Source organism: Diplotaxodon limnothrissa, linkage group LG12 (assembly GCF_057381915.1).
Source record: "Diplotaxodon limnothrissa isolate DT_005_m linkage group LG12, D_limnothrissa_male_GT1.1, whole genome shotgun sequence".
Taxonomy (NCBI): Eukaryota; Metazoa; Chordata; class Actinopteri; order Cichliformes; family Cichlidae; genus Diplotaxodon; species Diplotaxodon limnothrissa.
In genome coordinates, this window is record NC_140607.1 from 17238109 (window position 1) to 17255616 (window position 17508).

A 17508-nucleotide genomic window follows, 5' to 3' on the forward strand; every position below is an offset into this window, starting at 1 on the left:
TCTCTTTGCTCTGTTGCAACTGTCAGGAAGCAGTGGAGGACCTGCTGGAGGATGAGGATGAGGATTTTGACAAAGATGACAAGGTAATTATGTCTCGTGTCAGAGATGCATTCACACACACACACACACACACACACACACACACACACACACACACACACACACACACACACACACACACACACACACACACACACACACTCGCACACACACTGCCTCAGGAGGGGTTGACACTGCTTCAGAGACCGGAAACACAAACAGACTAACAAAATGACTCCATCTTCCCCTCCCATCTCTTCCCCCTGTTCAGATATTCTCACTGCCTGAGGCACAAACACATGTTCACAGATTGTACAACCTTTTTAACCTTTTCAAAAATTTTCTCTTTAGGTGTGTACATAACATATTCCTCACCTTTTCTGCTCGGGGTTTCGCTTTGTTTTTGATCTTTTCGACGCGCTTTGGTGCATTATCCCTAAATTTCCCTTCGTACAACAGTGCGCTAACTTTACAGACACTGTGCTTCAGTCTTTCTTCCTGTGAACATACACCCATATAAAGTGCTTAGTTAGCTATTTAGGTCCATTCACTGCTCCTTTATGTCGCAGTAAAACAGCATCTGGGCTTGTCCAGACACTATCAGGTAACAACAGGTGGCTGCTTTACTGCCTCCGCTCGTTTGCACTGTAGGAACAGCTACTGAAACAAATGCCACTGGACGGGATACAGAACCTTGTCAGTGCTCCACCTGGGAATGGTAATTGAAATAGCACAGCGCTTAATCTACCCACTGTGTTGTCTGCTTTTCTTGTGTGTCAGGTTTGAAATGAAAGTAATTTTCTCCTTCAGACTCTGGTGTGTTGAGGTTTCAAGCAGTGTGAAACAAGAGTGGCATTTTAGCATAGTTTGCACTTGGTTTTATTTAGTGTGAAAATGAAAATGATTTGACTTGATGCTTGATACTTTTCTGCCTCACACCAGATTGTGATGTGATAATATGGATGGTCTGGTTTGGTAATGTTTTAAAAAAAAAAACATTTCCAAGAAAGCTGATGTTGGACTTGTAGGCTACATTTACTTATCTAACGCCAACTTTACAACAGACAACAAAAAGGAATGGTTAAAGAAAAAAAACTTTAAAAAAAGAAGCAACATTTATTGTGTCATTGGTCAAACAGTCATCCCACTAGAAAGTCAGCAATCAATCAGCCAGGCAGCCAGTTGAGGGATGAACACACAGCAATATGTGAGCATTACATCCTCTCCCACAGTGCAGAGGCAGAAGGAAAGTTTCTTGGCTGTGAAGTTCCAAGGCTGAAATGTACAGGGGGGCACTGACTGAAGATATGCACCAGGCAACCTTGAACCTTTTTTTCCCCCCACTCCTTCCCTGTGTCTGTCCTCCTTATTGCATTTCTAACCTCCTCTCTGTGGGGTGGGGGAATAAAAAATACAAGCATTTGAAAAGCTGCAGATTATATAAAATACATTTTGGACTTTCATATTGAAATGAGGTGCGGAAGCAGTTTGTGCGGCCTCCGTCAGATTTGGTGGTGAACTGATTATTCCAAATAAGAAGGCCTTGCTCTGTGTTCACACAGGGCTGGGATGCTGGATAGCACAGCTGCCACAAAGGCTACAATTTACCAACTCTGGCTTCATACATTTTGATCTATTGCTCCCTTCAACTGTTAGCATTTCATTTGAGCTGTAGGGAAGTTGAAAGGGGGCATTTTTCTTTTTTCTTCGCCTACATCTCTCTCCCCTCCCACTCTCCTTCTTCCCCTTTCCACAATCATCCCCTTCCCTGACTTTTTTCCCCCCCTTTTGCTGTGACACACACTCTCTTCCCTTTGCTCTCCCTCCAACCTGGTTAAGTGCAGAACAAATGGACTTTCAGGGCTTAGCAAATTTGTCTTTCACATTGGATATGAGGTCTTTTACATTGGATATGAGCTGCAGCTTCAGATTGTATGAGTAAGTATGAAGGACGGGTCAAAGGAGGCCTCTTTAATGGCACAGGCCTATAGGGGAGAGTGGGAAGAAGAGAAAGAGAGCAACAGAGAGAGAGAGAGAGAGCAAAGGGAGAGGAAAAAAAGATTAATAAATGTGCCAAGGCCTCATTTTAATTGAACTTGAAGCATATGTTGCAAGTATGTACAATCCGTCCCAGATGTTTACTTGGGCCATGTGCACAGCTCTTCCCAGTGCACCACAAGGCAGCTATTAGCTGGATAACCTTTGCTCCAGAGGGTAAATGGGGTATTACATGGCCAAAAACTAGAGCACCTGTTTTTCATTGCATAGAGGACCCCTTGCAGGCTTTTTGCCTTGGATTACCACATGTGTTTTGACTTAACAGATTGTTGGGCAGACGTGAAAAGTGTCTTTCTTGTGAGCAAGCACTGATATTAGTCACTTAATCTCAATGAAAGTCCAGCATCTAGACTAATTGATGGGGACGGCTGAGTTGTTAAAGCCAAATAGGCAAGCACACGAAGGGTGAAAGAATGTTAGACATAAACTAATTCTTTTTGTCTTCTCCCTTCCGTCACATTGTGTGTGTGTGTGTGTGTGTGTGTGTGTGTGTGTGTGTGTGTGTGCACTCACCTTGATATGGAATTTTTTTCTTTTTATCCCGAAGTGCATTACTCATGTAACACATAAACGTAAGAGACACATTTATTGAAATTGCGTATCTAGATTTAACAGTTACGGTTATTATTATTTATACTACATATAAGGATGAGTGTTTGAGGGATAAAAAGGTCTACATTTTTTCATCGATTTGAGAGTCCTGTAGTCTAATTTATGATCGAAAAACCTTTAACTCAGCTTGTGCTGTTGATTATAAAATCACGTCTTTGATTTTCTTTTATGAAATGCCAAAAGGAATCTCTTAAATGATATGGACAGGTATCTGTGGCCTTTTACACAAAGCAAATCCATGGTTTTCTTTTAAACCTGTCTTACACTTTTAAAACTGCATCCTGCAGTATCTTTGTAGACCCCTTTCACCATCTTGAAATACAGCTTGAGCAGTGTGAGATAGCAAAAACACGCTGCACATTCCTGTATTTACAAGCATGTGGCTGCAGGGGCTTAAGTGTATAATGTAGCTTGTGATGTCTCCACTCACCTGTGGGCTCGCTGTCCAGAGCTGGCATGAGCCAGTAGCCTTTAGGCTCTGCACGGGTGCGAGTGTTTGTGTGCGTTAATGTGTTTGTGTGAACGTCTCACGTGGATGTGTGTGTGCAGCTCAGCTGCCTCCCAGAGGGGGGCTTACTGGAAAAATGGAAAGAGAGAGTGAATGGGAGAGAGACAGACTGAAGGAGTGAGGAGATTACCCTCACACGGTTGACTGGTCACTGAAGCGCTTGTGCTCCGCTCAGCTAGGCTCCACTAGCCTCAGGAGGACCTGACACAGATAAGATACACACTGCAATCATGTCCTGCTCACGGGCTTACTGCTCGGTGCACTCCCTCTCTCTTTCTCCCTCTATGCCTATCTATCAATATCTCGCTCACATACACACACACGTACACAGACATACCACATGTACCAAATCATCTTTTTGGTTTCTCGATTATTCCGACTCGTTTTTCTCCTCGTAGTAAATATAGAGCAGACGTTATTACTTAGTTTGAACATTGACCTGAAAAAATGTGAATGTTTTGTCGTCGTTTTTTTTTTTAATAGACCCAGTTCTTCAAGGCATCAGATTTGGGGGTCAAACAGTAACCCACCGGCTATTCTATAATTTAGTTTTTTTTTTTTTTAACCTATTGAGGCAGAGGCTTAATATAGTTCTAGTATTTAGGATATCCTCATGTAATGTGTGTACATCCAACCTGACATATCAGTAGTAGATTTTAAAGGTGCTATTGATGAGTTATATAGAATTCCCTGTTTCTTCATACCGCCACAGAGTTTCTCCTTATCCTACTCATCTGTAGTGCTGAGACAGCCATTTCACCCTCTGCTGCTGTCCCTGCAGGCATGACTCATGCAACATACAGAACATGTATGGGTGCACACAATCCTGCCCGTGTGTGTGTGTGTGTGTGTGTGTGTGTATGTGTCATGCGCCGTGGTGCGCGGGCACGAAAGGATCCAGGCGCAGACTCCGAGCTAACAAAAAGACACTTTATTAAAACAACGAAAGGCGACCCGGGGAAAGTAGAGAGCAAAACAGAAACTAAAAATCCGGGGAAACAATGACACGAGGAAGCCGGGATCGGGACGGCGGGGGGCTGCAATAGAAAGGGGAGATGATTACTAGGGAGCCAGGAAGCTGGGAGAACATATCAGGACTGAGTTAGAGTAGGGGCTTACGATAGAACGGAACCGTGGGAGCTCGGGAGGGAATTGTGGCAGTCCGTGGGGGCAGGAAGTCCGTGGAATGGCGAGTGGGCCAGGTGAGCGCCGCGAGATCCAGTTGAGCCGGAGGACAGGCAGGTAGCAGACGCCGAGTAGAAATCTGGACAGAAGTAGGCAGGTTAAACAAAGTTCCAAGCAGAAGAGAATGCACACTTTTCGTGGAAGTCTGGTTACCACTGTGGGGATGACTACGGACTGGCGTGGAGCATCCGTCAGCGCCGGATTAAGTGGATCTCCGTGTAATCACCGGGATGGAGAGCAGGTGTGCTAGTGATGGCCCAGCCCGGGGGTGTGGCTACCCGAGCATCACGCATTCCACAGACCATGACAGTATGTGTTCATCGCTTCTTCTCCTGCAAGCGTATAACTGCTGATGGATGGCTAGTATCAGCACACATATCCAGTGCAGGCCTCACAGCCACTTTCAGCTGTTGATGTTAACACCCAGAATCTCTGTTTCTTTTCAAATGTGGCTGACTGTCGTCTTTCTCTCCACAACTTTTCTCCGTTTTTTTTTCTCCACTCAATACTATTAAGCGAGCGCTCCATGAAAAGTTAAATAGGGCACATGCAGCGCTGTTTCCACGACTTGTCTCCAGATAGCACATAGAGCTTCTGTAGCACCTCCCTAAGCCACCGCACTCCTCTCTTAGCCCCAGTCACGGCACTGTGCCGATCACTCAGATAACGGCATGGCATAATGTAATTGGACTAAAGAGCGCACTGGGAATTATATCAATGCTCTGGAAGAGGGGGAAAAAGTGTGACTGAAATGTTGTTCTGGGGAGGCTATTGAGCTTGAGATGCAGGTATCGGGGGGGTTCAGCTGCTGAGGAGAATGGGTGAAAGAGACAGAGCAGGAGAGAAGGGAAGAGAATAAAGTTTGAATGTCTGTCTTTTCTTCTTGCCGCCTGTGAAGGATGAAAAGCGTCACACTGTAAAAGATGCTTTTGACTTTTCCGCTTCATTTTTCTTCCCATCTCACTGTCTTTTTTTTTTTCTCCCCCGTTGTTCAGCAGAGACGCTGGTAGGAACTGCATTTTAATCATGTTTTGCTAATAGAGGCAGGAATGAAAACAAAAAGGAGGGTGAAAGAGGCAGAGAGGAGTATTGTCTGTCTATGCAAAACACACTGCATTGTTTGTTTGTTTTCCCTCTTTGTCACACACATACATCAGGTGGATCATCTCTCACTATCTCTATTCCCCCCAGATGCATATCTCTTGCTTTGTCTTTCGCTTTCTATCATCACTCCTTCATTCTCAGTCTTTCTAGCCTGGTTCAAATGAAAATTGGTAATTTTTTGCACCATGGGTCTTTTTTTTTTTGTTGGTTTGTTTTTTTTTCTTTGCTTTTGGCACTATTCTTATGCGCTACAGTGCAGTGACCACGGTCTTTGTAGAGATTGCGGACACGGGCGCTCATCCTGATAGATATGCAATAGTCCAGTGGACTCAGGGAGATGCATATTTAGTTTGAATTTTACTACCCAATGCTGTTGTTTCAAAGTTTAAATAAAGATGAGCACTGAAAAAAAGAATATTTTCTGCATTGCAAGGCTGAAGCTGTTTTGATTGCAGTGCTTTTGCTGTTTTCTTTCCTGCACAGGGTGATATAAATGTATAAGACCACAGCTGCAAAACATCCACATTTTCTAAACCTTTTGACTTTAATTTCTGTGGGTTGTAAAGAGAACATCTCACTGTAATCTATCCACAAGGACCCTAAACCAGGCCCCTGGGAGGACAGCCGTGATAAAAACCATATCCTCGAGGATATGTTGGCTTCCTGGCACTTTGAATGGATACGAGCAATGGTGGTAAGTTGATCTGTGTGTGGTTCTGGCACCGACTCCCGATGGTGTTTGTTGCTGTCTCCCAGTTCCCTTTTTTAGCTCATCGTCTGTCCAGCGGCCTCTGTGTGCCGTCCTGTCAGGGTTTGTGTACAGTACCTGTCCCCCATGTCCGCGTCTCGATTAACACCCACACACACACTGCACGTTTGACCCTCAAATCCAAACCCACTGCAAGGGTTCTGCCTGTGCCTGCTTTTTAAGGTAATGGGGGAAGCTACTGAGCTCCAGCATGGAAAGCGGCCCCTGTCTTTGTCTTTGACTTCCCTGTGGCATTGTAGACTTGTTAAACATTGAGGTGAAATGTGTAGACTGAGGTGTGACAGTGTGTTTTGCTGGTGGGGCTTTTGGTTCTGGGGCAATAAAAGGTGACATGGGAGTCACTCGAGTGCTTTTGTGCTTATTTATTTTTGATACAGTTTGCACAGAAACAGGGAGCACAAGGGAATAAAATGTTCTTCTAGGTTGGTGTAGTGTTTTTTTGGGGTTTTTTTTTGGCGTGCCAAAAAGTAAGCTTTTAGATTCAAGCTTCTTTGAAAGTACTAATTAGGACTCACTTACACATAAGGACTACTTTCACACCTTATGACCCCCTAAGTCACTGATAATAGACAGCTAACAAACTCATTTTCGAGTGAGTTTCAGTTCCCTGAGTGTGTGTGCATGGGTGTGCGGTGGCTGGTGCGGTGATTTAAATGTTTTTCTCAGCGCTTTTGCTTTAAAGTTGCTACAGGAACTGCAAAATTGTCACATATTGCTGAAGAAAATCCCAATGCTCATTATGCCTAATGCAACAATGACTATTCCCCCCAACTGTTATTGTTCTGAATCGCATACACACAAGTGGCTGAACCAACTGAACTTTTTGATTGATGAACTATGCATCAAAGGATTACAACGAGCAGCTCCTTGCACTGTAGGTGAGGAGTTCTTGCGTGTTCTTATCCACCCAAAGTAACTCTTATCGAGACTCTCGCCGAATAGGATGTTGGAGATGGCACACACTCAGCCCTCTCGGTCTCTCATTGGACAGAATGTGGAGCACAACACTTGACAGCAGTGTCGTCTGAATTTGAAAGTCAGACATGTAAGAAGGCAGCCGCCACCTTTTCTTTTAACAAGAGTCATAAATCTGTAATGAGCACAGAGAGGATGCATATTTTATTTACTTTTTTGAAGATGTGATCCCTTCACTTCATAGCAATGCACTCTCGTTCTGTTGTTTTTTTTTTCCCCTTTCCAAAACAAAGTTTAAGACAGTAGATTTTACAGCTTTTTCTATCTCCTGTGTGTCTGAACATGAATGTATAATTAAAAACATGCCAAGGTTAGCAGGTTTTACAGATTGAGGTGCAATTTCACCCCAGCAAGATTAAAATATGATGTCATTAATGAGAGTAGTTAAAAATGTGACACGCGTGTCTTTGAGTTTTGTATGTTTCCCTGATTTTAAAAATATGAAAGCTGATATGTACTCTCATCTTTTAGGCATTTGACAGTACAGTGGGATGCTGTGTGTTTTAAGCCAACCCGGATAGAGAGACTTAGACAAACAGACGCACTTAGACAGACTGACAGACTGACGGACGGACGAGGGGAGATGGGCTGGAGCAGCTAAACCAGGCCAACAGAGGACAAGACTAATGTCGTCCCATTCATCACACTCCGCCAGGCTGCTTCCTGGGAAGGACAGGGGAAGGAGAGTGCGGGAGCAGGGGGAGCAGAGGTGAGGTAGGATGGCGGTTCAGGGCGTGGCATGCAGCGGGAGGCCAGGAGAAGGTGATCAAGTGATCAAGAGCAGAAGTTGAGAGGTAGTAGTCATTTATGTTTTTGTGTGCACACCTGACCTTGAGCCTTGATAGAGTGGCTGGTGTGGTGGAGGTGATGAGAGGCCCCACGGGGATATGGGTAAAGATGATCAGTGGCAAACAACTTCCTGCCAACCAGACGCATTAGAGACACGCACACAAACTCACACTCATAACGCCAGAAACCTTTCTCTTTAGGACAGGAAGCAGAGGTCAAACTGAAAATATATTAGCGCCGCCTCCTTTAAAAACTCGCTACTCTCGTTCCCCCCTAACGCTCTCTTTTATATACAGTATGTGTAAACTTATCCCCGCAATGGGACTTGGCTGGGTGAAGAGACTAATTAGCGCTAGAGAGCATTGTGCGTGCGCGGGCCACCTTCAGCTGACAGACTTAACTGGAGCTTGTCTTTGACTGTGTTGAAGCAACCCTCGGCACACACAGGTTCTCTCAAACGAGCAATGCAGCACATCATGTGAACGCAGGAAAATACATATACAGTCTTTCTGCTCCGGCCTATAGGAGCAGGATTCAGGATGCCCCTTCTCATCTTTACTGGACGTGCTGTGCATCTCAACAGCACAGTAACACAAATATTTCTGTATTATGTTTAGAGAAAGAGAGGTCAAGATGGAAAAAAATGTATCCCCCCTCACCCATTTGCCCATGGATTAGCTGTTATATGGGATAAATTATTTATTAAAATGGTACCCACCGATTTAAAAAAAAAAAAAAAAAAAAAAAAATCGAACATCTGCCCCTTTCATGTGGCGCTGGCGAGGTGCCAGGTTGCAGGGTGGTATCTGAGGCCATTCACAGGGTCTTTGTCTTGTCCTGTTGTCATTTCCTAACAGAAAAGAGATGGTATTCTAGGCCACTGGGTCCTTTTTTTTCTTCTTTTTTTATTCCCCAGGGGCCTTTCTTAACTCCCAATTGGTAAAATCTGTGACTCATCTTGTCCCCAGTGGAGTTGGTATTACTTGGAATAGACCTCGGTAACACAATAGCTTTAGAGCAGCTGAACTATTTAAATGGCCAACATAAGAAAAATGGGTTCCATGCTTCATTTGATATTTTTATTACTCTTAAAATGCTAATGAACACATGAAAATGGGAAAAATAAACCACAAAAAATGCTTAGCTCACAAACAGATTTAATCTTAAAAACTAGAAACAAGGGGAAGGTGTTGATTAACAGAAATTCAGCAGTGAAAATTGGAGTTTTTATTTATATAAAATACAATTTTGGAAGCTTTTCTTTTCTATGTTCTCTATGTTTTCCTGCTTTTTCATTTTCGGGTAAGCTGTCTCTATAGTGCTCTGTTTCGACTTGTGGTTCATGTACAGTGCTCGACACATCGCCACTAGAGAGAACAGTATGCCATGGGTGAATGCAAATGAACCAATAAAGGCCTGCTCTCCTTCCAGTGACATGCACTTTCATCAATCATTTTCTTTATTTCCACTAATTAAAAAGAAAATGCACGCCCAAATAACATCTTTATCAACACAAAATCATTGTTTTCTTTTTTGTTCAGTAGCGACACACCTAATTTAAATATACAGTAGATGCTAATCATATGCACTATTTATTATCGTGTCATTGCTAGTTCTTTCGCAGGCTTTGGAAATTGAATTCGTGTCACCCTCTAGCATTCCTCAAGTTGTTCAACTTTTCAGTGGGTTTTTTTTTTGTTGTTTTTTTTTTTCCTGGGGTGGAAATGGGAGGGATGTCATCTCTCTCTGCAGTTACAAAATCAACAAGAACGCTTTCAGATGCCCTCTGGGAGCCACATATTAGCATCCTGTCACATTTTATATGACATTTCAATTTTTACTGTGCTGCCAGAGTGAGAGGGGCAAAAAAAAGGAAAAACAAAGAAAAACAGGTGCAATTTTAGCACAGCGGCAATGAGCTGCAGCCGCTTGTGGTTCAGACTCATTTTGCAGTTTGATGGGATATATGCCGCTACATTATAACGGTTAGGTTTATCATTTTTATGGCGTAAATCAGCAGGGAGAACAGTGTGATCAGAGGTTAAAATAGTCTCCAATGGCTCTCTCTTTTCCACCAAGTAGATATAGGACAGATATTTGAGTCCAACCTAATAGGCGAAGTCCTCAGTGACCTCTCTCTTGTTTAGCTCTAGGCCTTGGGTCAGTGAAGAACAAACTGTCTTTGTAAAGTTTACAACTGCTCACTTTGCACTTTTGCATATAGATGTACTTTGGTGTGATGGTGGTGTCTTTCTGAGAGAGAAATGGAACAGTCGAGTGCGCCCGGGCTTTGTGCATCTTCCCTTTGTTAAATATTTAAGTTAGTTTTCAAGGAGTTTACCACATTTGTTTACCACAATTTACCAGCAAGTGCAATGTGGTTAGCCTGACTTGGCTGTTTCTTTGACTGTGTGTGTGTGTGAGAGTGTCCCTGGGCTCTCTCTGGTATCACTGAGGGGTTATTTTTCCTTAACACATATAAACAACTCGCATCACTTTTAACGAGCCTTTATTGCTGTTTGGCTGCTGGGCAATAAAGGCTGAGATTTCATACCGCACTTCACACATCCAAACAATGATGCAAACCTTGGACATAGGGATGCATTTATTTTCTTTAAATGGCATCCATGCCATTAAAACATGCAACTCTCACCCAACAAAGGACACTAACTCACTAAATATTTCAGCTACCGACTTGATGACAGTTAATTGATGTCAAGTAATTCCTTCTGCACAAGGAAGCATCTCATTCACCAACTGTCTTTATGGAGCTTCTAATGCACAGTAGTAGAATATTCTGCTGACTTTTCTGTCTGTCTGTCTGTCTGTCTATCGATTGTGTATAGATGAAGCTGGAGTGTTTAAAACTAATGATGCTAAACACATTAGGCAAGTTCATGATGTTGCCTGGCTGATTCAAGCCAAGCGGCATCATCCATCACGACCGGGTTGCTGTAGGTGTTGGGATTTGTAGCATGCTTTGAGCATTAAAATGGCTTGCATCTGTGGCCAAGCTAAATCAGAGAGAGGCCTAGCCAGAGTCGATTTTACTAGCCTTGCCTTCACTTCTCCAAACAAACCCACTTAGTCTCCCTGACAGAAACAGGAAGACACAGATGGAAATACAGGTCCTAAGACTCCTGTAAAGCACTCGCTCCTCCTGAGTGAGACAAGAAGCTGGGCAAGAGTGGAAAAACCATGTTCTAATTACTTACCACATGTGAGCTAATTGAAACACACGGTTCTTGCAAACTACATGTGCTCAAAGCATGAAAAACAAGTCTTTTATTTAAAAAACTTGTAATGGATCTGCTCTTTAGAAGCGCAGATTTTATTTTGATATGAGTACTTTCTCTATTAGTCATGACACTGTAGTGCGAACATGCTCAGTAGAAAAAGAAACCGCCTTTTGAAATCAAGGACCCCTATCATCTAATCTCTGTTGGGATATTGTTTGTAGAGTCACGCAGCAAGACCAGGTGTGCAGATCAACCTTATCTAATAGCTGTAGGGTGTGTGTGTTTGTGTGCATATTAGGTTCCATTATAAGAACAGGTTGCCTGACTCCATATGTGCGCAGTGTGCAGGGAAGCTGGGAAAACAAGGTTCTCCGTGGCCCTCGGTGTTATTGCTACCTCCCACCTCCCCAAGCCGTGTTTGAAGACAGGAAATAGGAGTCAGACCGCAGTCCGAAGGGCATGTGGCAATGGTTTATACTCAAATGACCTCTGACTTATCCTCTCCACCCCCGCCCGGTCTCTCACACCACTCCTGTGGCCCTCAAACACTCTCCCCTGAGCCCAGGACCGAAAATAAAACGTCCTGACCCGGCCCAGCCTGGCTCGGCTCGGCCTCACCAAGCCCAGCACAATAGACCCTGCGTTCTGAGATTTGTTTGACTCAGCAATGAAAAACAGATGGACTTTGAGGAAAGGCCTTAGAAGAGGAGGACAGCGGGAGGAGGAAAGAAAGGGAGTCTTGTAAAATATTTGCGAAGAAAAATAACCCAGAGACGCTGTCTAATTATATCTATTTGTCTTGTGTGGTTTTGCTGGGGAGGCCATGTGGTCTCCCTGACTGCTCCATGGTTCATTTTTCACATTATCTGATCCTGGACGGAGAGCAAAAAGACGAGGGTGGGTTTGGGGGGCAGTTTGGGTCTCAGTGGGAGGGTTGTGGTGAGGTGGCTGGCCTCAAGATGGAAATGTGGTAAAGGCCTTTGAGGTCCTGAAGGTTTCAGGTCTTTGACTGCTTCACTGTCTTCTTTGGCGATGGTAGTTATAATTACTTAGAGCTTTACTTCTCTAATCTAGCAACGTCCATCAATCTTCATCAGTAACATAGTCTTTCCTACACACAGAGAGAAATACTAGGCATGTGTGGTTATATCATCATCTTTTGGTTTTGGGGAAACTTTTCTTGATTAAGATTTGAGGGTTTTTTTTTGTTTTACTGTGTAAAATATTTACTTTCTTCAGCTTATTCCATTCAAACCATTTCTTATCTCACTGTTTTTGGCATCTGTAATTTATTTTCTTCTATTACAGGTGTTTACACCATTGATGTGGTAGAGAACTTTCACATGATCATCCTGTAATTACAGCCTTCTCCTCCTTCACCAATTTGTTTAAAAATCACCTCCTCCTGCCACATTATGAACAGGTCACCCACGATAGTGCACATAATACTCGTATGACTTTCTCCTGGATAGTTCTTTTCTACCCTTTTGTCTTCCGAGCATGTCCACCATTCACATATTGCAACAACCAGTCTGCGTGTCGATGTCCTCACTCAGCCAATGGCGTTTAATTGCTCTCTGTCACCTCATTCTGTCCAGATCCGTCGTGCCCCTGCCTGTCAGTCAGCAGCTCGTTGACTGTTGCATGACTTTTTAAATTCTTCACTTTGTTTCGGTAAGAAGGGCAGGGGTTGTCGGCTTCAGATTGCCTGCCTATTTTGTGACTCCCCCTGACCCCTCCCACTCTGAAGTCTTGGTGGTGAGTGACAGTGTTAATAAGGATGATGTCACGGCTGGTGACATCATCACACTGTGCCAGCCAGGAGGACAAAAGAGAGCTCTGCCTGGTCTTCCAAGCTGTGTTGGCAGCAGCAGCAGAGAGAGAGAGCGAGCCCAAAGATTGATCTATCCATTCGGCTTTCAGTTTAATTCTGCTTCTCTCTCTGCCTATTCACATATTCAAATTTTGCCTGTGTGAGGATTCGTAAGGAGGAAAACATTTTGATTTGTTCTGCCAACTTTATATCTCTATTACTGCCTGGAATGAAAGCACTCTGTCACTTTATGCAGGATATCCGGTGATTTGGCTCCCCACTCCAAATCTTTGACGCTATTTAAAATGTATTGTTTTCACAAAGACGCCTGTGCCCAGCCTCTCTCTTCTCTCTCTCCTCCTGTCTCTTCTCTGTTTCCCTCCACATCTTCCTCCCTCATCCTCTCTTTCTCTCTGTCTCTCGCCTACATCTCTATCTGTCCTCTTGCAGGACTCAGAAAGAAAGGGCTTCATGAACAAGCTTTATGCCATTCAGGACGTGTGCATCAGTGTGCAGAATGCGCTAGATGAAGTGGCCTCCTATGGCGAGAGGATAAAGAAGTGAGTCGTAAGCCTGCTCCTCGGCACCCGGCCCGCTCTGCTCTGCTCCGCACGTCCCTGTGTTGTTGTTTTGGTTGTGTTTTCTTTTTTTTCTGCCACTCTGGCCGGTTCCCTTTGCCAGCATAACTGAGTATAACTTAGTGCCGCTCTCAAGAATTAATGCCAGTGTGACACCCAACCCTGGGGAACAAATAGAAAGACTGCTTGTCTTTATGTCCACCATATCTTACTTGACCTTGCATTACCTTTTGTCATGCAGATATTAGATTAAATACACTGCATGCACTTACACAAAAGCATTTATTTATTCATTTTTTACATCCCTGTATGTACTGACAGCCTTTTTTTTTAACATACGGTTCATACGCAGAAAGTTTTGTTTCATTAAAAGTTATAGTTGAAGATACAAGTAAAAGAACTGTTTCTAAAAAAGTGCTTTTCTACATCTAAGTGCTTTCTAACATTCACACTAATGAATTCAAAAAGGTGTAAAAATTTCTCCCTGCAACCTGTTAAACTTTGCTGACTCATTCCTACATTATTTCTCAGCATGTTTTTATTATATCTGGAGTAAGCATTGCTGCTTATATTACTCTCCATCTCCTCTCTTTGCAGCACATTTAACTGGACTGTGCCTTTCTTAAGTTGGTTAGCTATCGTGGCTCTCGGAGTGGCCACCATCATCCTCTATTTCATCCCTCTCCGATATATTTTGCTGGCCTGGGGTGAGCTAATGTTGTATTTTTTATTACATCATATAGTATATAAGAACATTCAGATACTCTAGCTAAATAAATCTGTGTGCCATGATATTTTTTGTGTGAGCACACAGAGACAGTACAACAAATATAAAGATGTCTCTGTCTTTCCTTCTTTCAATTCTTACCCGTCTGCCCCCACTTTTCTCTCTGCAGGAGTGAATAAATTTACAAAGAAGCTACGAGATCCCTACACCATTGATAACAATGAGCTGCTAGACTTTCTGTCCAGAGTGCCCTCAGATGTACAAGTGGTGGGTGAAATTTTATATGTTTCATTTTTTATATCTTTTTTGAGATGACTATCATCATCTGTCAGTTCCGGGCTTGGACAAGGGCTAGGGCTTCTTTTATTATCTCCTCTGTCTCCTCTGTTTTCTTTCCCCCTCTTCCTCGCGATCTCTGACTCCTCACTGTTGTGCTTTCATGTAGGCTGAACTGACTATTCATTGTTTTAGCCATACAGACATCTAATCTAATTGTTTCAAAGCTGTTTCTGTGTTTTCCTATTAAAAGCTTCCAAGTCTAATTCAATTTCCACATACATGGCTGGAGCTGTGTAGTAAGATAACAAGGTTAAGTGAGTTTAGTGGCCAGCATATAACTAGGTTGATTGACTCCATACACGTACACTCACACACAATTACAGTTAGATGCTGTCTCACAGCTTTGCTAGTAATTGAAACAGAGTGTAAACCAAGACTTAACCAGCCCCATGCGGTTTTGCTTCTACATTAACCGTGAGATCAGATTAACTTTGTGGCTGATGACTGCAGATGCTTTCTCAGGTAAAATATAGGTGTGTGTGCGTGTGTGTGTGTGTCTATGCTAACAGTAACATGCTGTGCTGCCCAGGACCTAGTGCAGTTTAAACTGCAATTAAGCGGCAGCTTGTGAAAGTTGTTGTGTTATCCAGCACCAATGGTTTCCATTGTGGCTGTTAGGCCCCGCTGAGCTGAGTTCAGTACGCACACACAAACGCACACAGATGGAGGCTGAGACTGAACGACCTGGGGCCTCTGATATGACCAATTCCCTGCCATATCATTGCTGACACACTTCCTCTTTGATCGCTTGTTGCCCGCAACTTCTTTCATCTTTACGGGGTCATAATCCTTGCTCCCCTACGCACCCCTGCCAGCCCCCTGTACCCCACTCCCCCTCTCTGCCCCCGTGCAGTTTTACAGTTTTGTAGTTTACAGGGGCCTGCTGCAGCAGCAGGCACAGGGCAAGTAGCCATCGAGTTAAATGAGCCCAAGCTGTCCCCTCTGGTGAAGTGCAGCCACCTTACACACCTGGAGCCTGGAGGAGTTGAAGGGTGAAGGGGCCCTTGCCTGGCAGGTATGAGGCCTTTACAAGGCCCCTAATGAGGGCCTGCTGGCTAGGGAAAGAGGGGGTAGACACAGTGCTCTGGTCTGGTGCCCATGCTGCTGGAGTTGTGCCTACTGTATAAGTAATACTGTAAGTGCTACTGTAATGGTTATTGCTGCAGCTGTTGGAATGGTAATTGTTGCCAGGTTTCACTGAGAGTTTGGAGGCGCTGAGAGCAACGAGGGTGAATGAAGGGGTGAGAAGGGTAAAATTAGAGAAAAGATGAAGGCAAAAATAGAAAAGCATGAGGGGCGATGAGGGCAGAAAGCAAGAGTAAAACTTTGTTTTACGTGCCCGTTAAGCCAGTGCCAATGTTTATTTCTGCAAATAGGAACAGGTCAGTGAAATTCAGCTAGTCAAACCCGTGATGGTCACGGAAAAATTAGTTTTCTGAGAAGGCACCCTGCTCTGCGGTCATTGGCTAAAAACAGACCGGAACGTTCTGCTCTGCAGTGCGTCCGGTCGCTGCCTCCGGTGGTGGGTTCACCTCATTGCCTGCCCCCGTCTCGCTGGGTCAAAGACGTCTGTGGGGATTGAGCCCTTGAGGCTTTCAAATGATGCACAGAGGTGCTGGGGTCTAAATGGAGTGTCCCCTCACGGGCACGTGTCTATGGCACCCAGTAGTACTGGTGCAGGGGCCCACTATGCTTGACATCCTGGATGACTAATGAATACTATTTCTGGGCCTCAGTGTGACCTCACACACATATATAATCACACACACACACACACACTCTCACACACAGTTTTCCCAGCCGTTGTGCATGTTAGGTGGGTTGGGGTATTTCAGTGTACTGTTCCGCATCATTTGAAGGTGCTTCAGTGCCAGAACTGATGAGGTTCTAATGACTTTCTATACAAAGGGCAGCCACACTGGTCCACAGTTCATACACTGCATATACTGAGGCTATACAATAGAGCAAGGCAGAAGCTGTGGGACATAGCCTTAGTCTTCCCTAATTTTTAATTTTTCTTTATATTGTGCGTAGCACGGAAATGACTTTGCAGTAACATTTGTTTGTCAGCATTCGTACAGTGAATGGAAGGCACTTTACCAAAGGAAGCCTCTCAAAATACTGATACTAGGCCCCTAACAGCTTTGCCAGACACCCTGTAAAAGCTAAATCACCAGCGGAGCCTGGGAGCTGCAGTTTCTTTTTACCACTTCAACAGTTTACTTAAATCATTATCTCTCTCTGTGAGCACCCATGTTAAAGGCTGGCATGATGTTTAGCACACGTGTGTTTAAAGGAGCAACCGTCTCTCTTTGGATTACAGTTTCTTGTGTCTGGTTTGGATCTTTCGCTGGTGATAACGGATGATACCGGGGAATCCTTCATACCCTCTTAAACGAGGCCATGCTCAGGACCTTAATAGCGCCAAGTATTCCCTACCTGGTGTTTGGGAGGTGTCAGCGCACTAGTATGTTTTACGACACCATTAGCCATGCGAGCCAGGGAGTGCGTAAATGGGGGGCAAGGCAATTAGCATGCCAAGTGGCCCTTTATGATCGGTGTAAAGGAGCTGGATCAAATCCCCAATACAAAAATAAGCATGAATTCCAATTTAGCGGCTAATGAACAGCGGGCAGTCGGGTTAATATTTTTAGACAACATTTATGTTGGGGATGAAACCTCATCGGACGTGCAGGGGACAAAGGCAGGATAGTTAAAGGCTGAAACGGTGCCAAATGCCATCACTCACATCTACTAGAGGTCTCTCTCTCCT

General features: G+C 44.0%; 1 protein-coding gene across 2 annotated transcripts in view; it reads left to right on the forward strand.

The window, feature by feature from the left end:
- LOC146621102 (multiple C2 and transmembrane domain-containing protein 1-like) overlaps positions 1–17508 on the forward strand; it is a 136866-nt gene that overhangs the window by 114374 nt on the left and 4984 nt on the right. For both annotated transcript variants that reach the window (XM_085368133.1, XM_085368132.1), the window contains exons 17-21: positions 27–83; positions 6102–6200; positions 13542–13651; positions 14267–14376; positions 14566–14663. In XM_085368133.1, the coding sequence (XP_085224259.1) occupies positions 27–83; positions 6102–6200; positions 13542–13651; positions 14267–14376; positions 14566–14663 (474 nt within the window). The remainder of the gene's footprint in view (positions 1–26; positions 84–6101; positions 6201–13541; positions 13652–14266; positions 14377–14565; positions 14664–17508) is intronic.